The sequence below is a fragment of the Sander vitreus genome, unplaced genomic scaffold (assembly GCF_031162955.1).
Source record: "Sander vitreus isolate 19-12246 unplaced genomic scaffold, sanVit1 ctg670_0, whole genome shotgun sequence".
Classification (NCBI taxonomy): domain Eukaryota; kingdom Metazoa; phylum Chordata; class Actinopteri; order Perciformes; family Percidae; genus Sander; species Sander vitreus.
Genome location: NW_027595760.1, coordinates 7,507 through 15,206, shown reverse-complemented (window position 1 = coordinate 15,206; position 7,700 = coordinate 7,507). Strand labels below are relative to the sequence as shown.

The following is a 7,700-nucleotide window of genomic DNA, read 5'->3' as shown; positions in this document are numbered from 1 at the left end:
GTGACGTGGTTGATTACGTTACTGTTGATCATCTGTCCATCATCGTATAATGCCCGGCCTGACAATTTGATTGGTCCAAACAGCTCTGGTTCGAGCATAGTTGCTCCACAACGGATCAAGTCCAGACCGAACTTCAGGACTTCAAATGTTGTGGGCGGGGCTAACACCTCAAAAAAAAGGTCTGGGCAATATTGTAGGGTTGACAAATGGTGCTTTCGCCAAATATTTACACAATGAGATTTCAGATAAATAATCATCAGTAATGTGGATATAATGACTAAGTGGGTAAAGGTAAATAATAGAACAGCTAGAACAGTCTGAGTTCAGAAAATGACCTCCCTTTATTGTAATGCAGTCTCTAAAACCAGGAAAAGACAACACTTGTGTCATATTACGACATTACGATATCCAAAATCTAAGACGATATCTGGTCTCATATCACGATATTGATTTACATAGATTTATTGTCCAGCCCTACTGCTGTGCTTTCAACTTTCAACTTTATTGATATTTTCCCCGTGTGTGGTGGGGCAATTCTTCTTCTCCTCTGGGAAAACACGGCCGCGTTGCATTGTGGCATACGGGAGTAAAATGTAGGGTACATCATATATACACTCAAATTAGCAGTGCATTGTGGGTAATAGACTCCAAGAGTACAAATACGATGCTGAAAAGGAGTATAATAGGGGCTCTTTAATGCATAACCTTTATCTCTGCAGGAAGATGAGGAAAACCTGATCTTCAAGAATGAAATCACCACGGTTGACAGCACAGAGTACCTGATCACCAGGAAGCACCAGCTGGAGGTGCAGTTCTACTGCCAGTACCCCAAACGTGGGAACGTGACGCTGGGCTTCACGGCGCACAGGAGGAACATCACAGTGTGGGAGAAAGGCTTTGGCACGTTCACCTACCAGTTTGAGTTCTATCCCAACGCCCAATTCCAAACCCACATCGATCCAAATGATTACCCTCTGGAGTACGACATAGGGAGGCGGATTTACATGCAGATAGAGGCCACCACCACCATCAATGACACCGAGCTGTTTGTGGAGTCCTGCAGTGCGGCACCATATGACAACCCAAACTACTGGCCAACCTACCCCATCATTGACAACGGGTAGGCATGAATACACCATGAGTGGAAACAGACGACATAGCAATGTGTTTTTAAAAAGCAATTATACTACTTTTCTAGTCTTAGTGTTACAAGGTTCAGAGAATTGTCAGACCCAAATGCAGAGACAGCAGGCAGTGGTGAGCTTGAGGATTTAATAAATAAAAGCGATACAACCAAAGGAGTCCTGAAGACAACAGGCAACAATAGTACCAAAACGTAAGAAGCCAAAATATCACAAAAAACTGGAACACCGAGACAAAGGGGGTAGACTCCACACGCTAACACCCAAAACAATACAATGATCTGATCACAGTTTTTGATTCAGGACTCCTATAGAGCAGCCTGACATGATTCAATGCACAATAAACAATGTAGATTGTTGGGAAACTCTTGAGGAGGGTCTGGCTAGTCCACACAGCATTCCAGGATGGGAGAAAAACGTGCTCTGGTTTATTGACATTTCTTTAAACCAATCACAATCGTCTTAGGCGGAGCCACGGTGCCGCTGCATAATAGCCTCAGGAAGGAACTTGTTTGGGTGGAACATGTGTACATTCAGAAGTAGTTTTAGTCGTACAACAGAAAACTCAGATTGGACAGATAATCTAGCTAGCTGTCTGGATTTACCCTGCAGAGATCTGAGGAGCAGTTAACCGTAGTCCTCACAAATCCACCGGAGTTTAGAATTCCAACACAAAGAAAGCGGAAGGTAACAGAAATCCAGCCAAATGGGAAATCCTGGAAGTGGAAGGTTGTGGATATAGACTAGGAAACTCTTACGGTCATGCAGCTCCTCTGAAAAGCTTGGTAGGGTTCCTGTTCCCCCTTGCCCCCCCTCGCCTCGCCTCGGGTGATCAATTAAAATAGAGGTAGCTTTCCTCTGTATCTGTCCAGTATACAGGGACACTGGGTAAAGCTGTGGCTCACCAATCAGTCTCCATCTTTGGCATTATCTACACTACCTTGTCCTTATCATGTAAATACCTTCAACAGAACAATACCTCTTCCTCTATAATAGCATCCATTGTAATACTGTTACAGAGGCAATGTTTCTTATCTGTTTGTTTTGTTTTGCTCTGACTAGGTGTAATGTGGACCCAACTGTTGAAATCCATTCCCCTGCCCACCAGAGACAATTCCAGTTCAGCATGGAGGCCTTCAAGTTCATCGGCTTGCACGACCAGGTAAAGAACGGACTACGTGGTTAGTTTAGTTTAGTTTAGTTTAGTTTATTTTGATCACGTAGATACACAACATCACGTACAAAACAAAAATGGTAAAAAAAACAAAACCAAGTGTCACCTAAATTCATACAGTGTCATCTTAACTGATTTATAATCAATACTGACCGAAAATGTGTAGGTTGAAGCATTTGCTTATTACACCTTTTTACGTTCTATTTTATTCATATTTTGTTCTTAGGTCCCTCAGAATCTTATTGAATGTATTATTATTAGCTTCTGTAGGTTGTATACATACTACATATTGCATATTGACACACATATTACGTGCAGATGATATGAAACAAAACGAAATACACATAACGAAATACATTCCCATTCATATACACATCGCCATACATGCCTCACTTTTTGTTTAGCATCTTCTTTTTTAGTATTTTTATTTAATCTTTGTAGCGTGTTACACATTGTAATTTCCTCATCTAAAATATTCCACGTTTACTCCTTTTGCCGATATACATCTTTGTTTTACATTTCTTCTAATCTTTATCTTTGTGAACATGGGAGACATGGGAGAAAACAGACTACAAAATAAAACAGGAAACTGAAACATAAAACATACACAAGGATGAAAACAGGGTAAAACACAACAGTGAACACAAGATATATATATATATATATATATATATATATATATATATATATATATATATATAAATTAGCACAAAAAACAGGAAAAAACTATAACAGAAAATCGCAACCATGACATTAGGGCAGATGGCATCATGTCTGCTGATATAATGACAGCGTGTTCTGTTGCATTCAGGTGTACATCAGCTGTTCAGTGCTGATATGTGAGTCAGGGAGCCCCGGCACCAGGTGCTCACAGGGATGCCTCAACTCCACATCAGCCGGTCACCAACATCACCGCCCGAAGGAGAGAGGCTGCCACTCAGACTGTGAGGCACTTTATTTCCCAGGGTCCTCTGCGCTTAAGGAGAGCCGCCGAAAGCTCCGGAAGCCCAGGTATGAAAACAAGGGAGTGTTTTTCTTACATGACAGCACACCTTGCTTCACTTGAGTCCAAGTTAGACTTTGGACAAGATTGAAATTGTGCTTCTCTTTTCTCCAGTGATCAACCTGAATCTGAACCTGGTTTTCATCGCTGGATGTCTCCTTGCAGCCGTTGGCATGATCAGTGCAGTGGTCATCTACAAAGCCAAAATATCAAGGGTCAAATACCAACCTTTGCCCGCATTTGAAAGTTAAGACAGAATACCAGTTTATTGTATCTGTAATATTTGTCTGTATTAATCACATTTGACTATATATAAAGCTATTTTGATTTGCTTTGCTATCAAATATTGAAGATTCATGTATCTAATTATTCACCCATTTAAATGAAAAACTTTTATATTGACACCTTTTAGAAATGTCTACAGCTACGTAAGAGAAAATTCCTAACCTATAGGAACCTAGGGGTTAAATAACAGATGTGTACCCACTTGATCACCACTTGATCGCTCTCTAGGACATGTTTTCATGCTAATCGAATGTGTTTGGAGCTTGAAACAAGCTAGTGCGGACCGCTGATTAGCTTACAACGCTAGTAATTGGGATTGTGTTTATTAATGTTATGGTTTTGGTGTTTTGTCTAATTTTGATGGTCTGGTTTTCTGTCTTGTCTTGTTTTACTTCCTGTCTTTTGATTTTTCCCAGCCCTTGTGTCACCTGCCTCTTGTTACCTCGTTACCCTCTGTATTTAGTCTTTGTGTTCCCCTTGTCCTGTGTCAGATCATTGTTTGTGTTGGTTCCTGCCGTTTCTCCCCGTGTCAGCTAGTCAGTTTCTGTGCTTCTTATATTTTCCTATTTTTGTATTTCAAGAGTCCACTGTTGCTTAGTTACCTATGCACGTGCGCAATAGCTCTTGAACTCTTGAACTGCAGCTCTGCTGGCTCCTCTGTGGTGTCAGGTTATAGCCTTTTGCTACACATTCATAACGGTAATCATTTTTTTGTGGAAAAAATAAATTTTGGAATATTGGATTGTATGAGTTCGACAATCAACTAGTGTGGACTTCACCGGAAAACAGGAAATAAACGGTATAATAAAATAAAAGGTATGGCTTAACCACACTTTTATGCCTTTCTGTCACATCTACTGCAGTCAGATTCACTGTGTTCACTCTGAAGGAATCACTTCACATGGGTAGACACTTGTAATGACATTTTGAACATGTTTAGAGACTAAAAACACGTTTAAAACCTGCCCTGTTTAAGCCTGTTGGGTGCTAACTCTAGCAGGAGGATAACATGGTGTAGGCAGCACCGATTGTTTTCATTTTTCTTGCTACTGACAGCACTCCAAATTTCCAAACAACAGAGTTGTTTAACAGTAATTTAGTTTTACTGCGAACCGTCACAGAAAGTGCTTTTATTTTGAAGTAGGCTACACGGAAGTTGTCTGTTGTGTACTCTTGCTAGCTTACTGAGATGTTCTCTTAATACATCCATGGATGCAACATGTCCGTCAAGCTTAAGTTGTTCACTTTCTTGTTTGTAAAACTGCAACATATTGAACAGTAAATGGTCACAGTAAAAGACATGCGTTTTTGGTCGTCATTCGAAGCCATTCCACTACAGGCATAGTTACTCTCCACGGCTGATAAAATGCAATGATATTACGTGTACCAAGCCTCAACATTAATTCCCGCACACTGCTGTCCGCGCTGACATACCATCACCTGTTGGGAGACAGATGCTGTCCGTACCATCTCTGGTTGGCTCTGACCACGGGAACAGAAACAGGACTGCTCATTTCAACGCAGCGTAATAACTCCTGGAAATAATGTCCATCTCGCAAATGTATGTCTCTGCAGTTCATCTCAACCATTGAATACAGCAACAGGAAATAACTCTTTTTCTGTGAATAAATGTGTGGCGGTTTTGGTGAATTCTTAAAAAAAACAATACACCACTACATGTATTAAAATACGTTGTAACTTGCGTTACTGAGATTGTAACAAGTATAATATTACCGAAATGTAATTAGTAATGCGTTATATTGCTGCGTTACAGCAAAAAGGAATATATTACTGTAACTGCGTTACTTTTGTAACGCGTTACTCCCAACACTGGTGAGTACTGGCCTATTCTAGGCACTAATCTTATTAGCAGTAGAGCGATACGAGGGGGGATTTAATCTCCCTTGTTAGCAAAATGACCAAAATGCGTGGCCCTATTTTTATACCAATACAAGTTTGGTATATGAAATAGTATTTGCAATATATCTTTATATACCCATTGGCAATACAATGTGCCAGTGGGTGAATGGATTGTAACGTAACTTAAAGACCTTCCGTGACTTTCTTGGTTGCCTATAACAGCCAACAGGGTAAGACGGAGGGGGGAGAGGGACAGAGGGAGGGGAGACAGAGGGAGGAGAGGGACGGAGTGAGGGGAGGCACTTCAACAGCGCAGCGCTGCACTTCAAGTGACACAAGCGCTTGTGCTGGGCAAGATTGCTGTAATAGCCTCATTTCAGTCAGACAAACAAAGACAACAAAGTTTGCTTAACTTTTTCAAATAGGCTGGCCAGTCGGATCCCAAACAAGCAAAAACCGTTTCTGCCGATCAAGAATGTGGAGACCACGGTGGGTTTTTTGGTTAATTTAATACTCCAATGGATAATTCCTGCTTGTGAAAACGATTGTTGCAGTGTATTTTTTTTTTTTTTTAACATTTCGCACCGATGCAGTGCATGTTCTGAAATAAAAATAAACTTTGCCCTGATGTACACACAGCGCTGTTTAGGTTGTTTTAGTCAGAGAAGCTACGTAGGCAGTGTCATTTTTTGTTTTTTCCCGTTACCTCCAACCCCCGTTTTGAGCCGCCGGATCCACCCCCGCTCTGCGCTCCGGGACCTCCCACTTTACAGATTAAGCACTGGGGAAAACCCAAAGCAGGTGACCTTAATAATAATCATGTGTGGAATCATATCTATGTTTCTAATCTCTTCTTTTGGAATTTGTCAGCACATCAATAAAGATAAGAACATGTATATTTATTATATAAGAACAAACTATTAGTTTCCCTTCAGTAAGTGAAAGTATTCTTAGATATTCAGGTGACTTTGACCATTACCTGGTCTCACCCTACTTATAATCAGATAATCGTAGGTGTTCAGGTTTCTCAAAGCATTCATTACATGCAAAATGACACTGATAAGCCTATTGGAGTCCGTGGTACATGGGCATTTACTTCCTTGTAGATTTAGCTTGATAGGCGTTAGACTGGCAGTGCGTGTTTAGACCAGGTTTGTAACTTTAAACCTTTCCATTTGAAATTTAAAAGAATAACATCTGGACTGTAAATCTATGTGATTAATACATTTTTTTTCCACAATCCACAATTTTTTTTACTGGTGGTACTTCACAACAAGCAAACTACAATGTACTGCAATTTCAATTACTACTCGTGCTCCTCTGGTAACTGTGGGTCCCAGACTGAAACCACCAGCACAGCTTTTTACAGTAACTCCTTGGGTTTCTACTATTGTCAAAATGACGCGGTGAACAAAATAAACCTCAACAGCAACCTCCCCTTTGAGATTAGGTGAGATATTACTTATAGCATTTCTTAAAGAGCCCCTATTATACTCCTTTTTAGCATCATATTTGTACTCTTGGGGTCTACTAGAATATGTTTACATGCTTTGATGTTCAAAAAATATATTATGTTTCTATATATATATATATATATTACTGCCCATTGCTGCAGCACCTCTGTCTGAAACACTCTGTCCGAGCTCTTCAGAGACCTTCCGTGACTTTCTTGGTTGCCTATAACAGCCTGTGGACTGATTTATATGTACAGTAAAGGACTCTGGACGGTCTTTATTGGAAAACCCAAATGATGTGAGGTTTATGCGCTTTGCCTTTCTTAGCAGGTGACCTTAATCATAATCATGTGTGGAATCATGCTGTGAAAGACACAAAGAGGGTTGAAAGACTGAGACTTTTCTATCTATCTCTTTTTTTGGAAATTGGCAGCACATCAATAAAGATAAGAAAATGTCTTTTTATTATATGAGAACAAACTATTAGTTTCCCTTCAGTAAGTGAAAGTATTCTTAGATATTCAGGTGACTTTGACCATTACCTTGGTCTCACCCTACTTATAATCAGATAATCGTAGGTGTTCAGGTTTCTCAAAGCATTCATTACATGCAAAATGACACTGATAAGCCTATTGGTCCGTGGTACATGGGCATTTACTTCCTTGTAGATTTAGCTTGATAGGCGTTAGACTGGCAGTGCGTGTTTAGACCAGGTTTGTAACTTTAAACCTTTCCATTTAAAATGTAAAAGAATAGCATCTGGACTGTAAATCTATGTGATT

The 7,700-nt window shown here is 40.1% G+C and overlaps 1 protein-coding gene across 1 annotated transcript; it reads left to right on the top strand.

The window, feature by feature from the left end:
* Window positions 1-704: 704 nt before the first annotated feature.
* Window positions 705-4,436, top strand: LOC144514713 (CUB and zona pellucida-like domain-containing protein 1; the record flags this gene model as incomplete). The annotated part of the gene is given in 5 exon segments (XM_078245623.1): window positions 705-1,120; window positions 2,205-2,304; window positions 3,128-3,210; window positions 3,212-3,327; window positions 3,434-4,436. Coding segments are annotated over 5 exon segments (852 nt in total), but the record flags the coding sequence as incomplete, so codon positions are not given.
* Window positions 4,437-7,700: the final 3,264 nt, after the last annotated feature.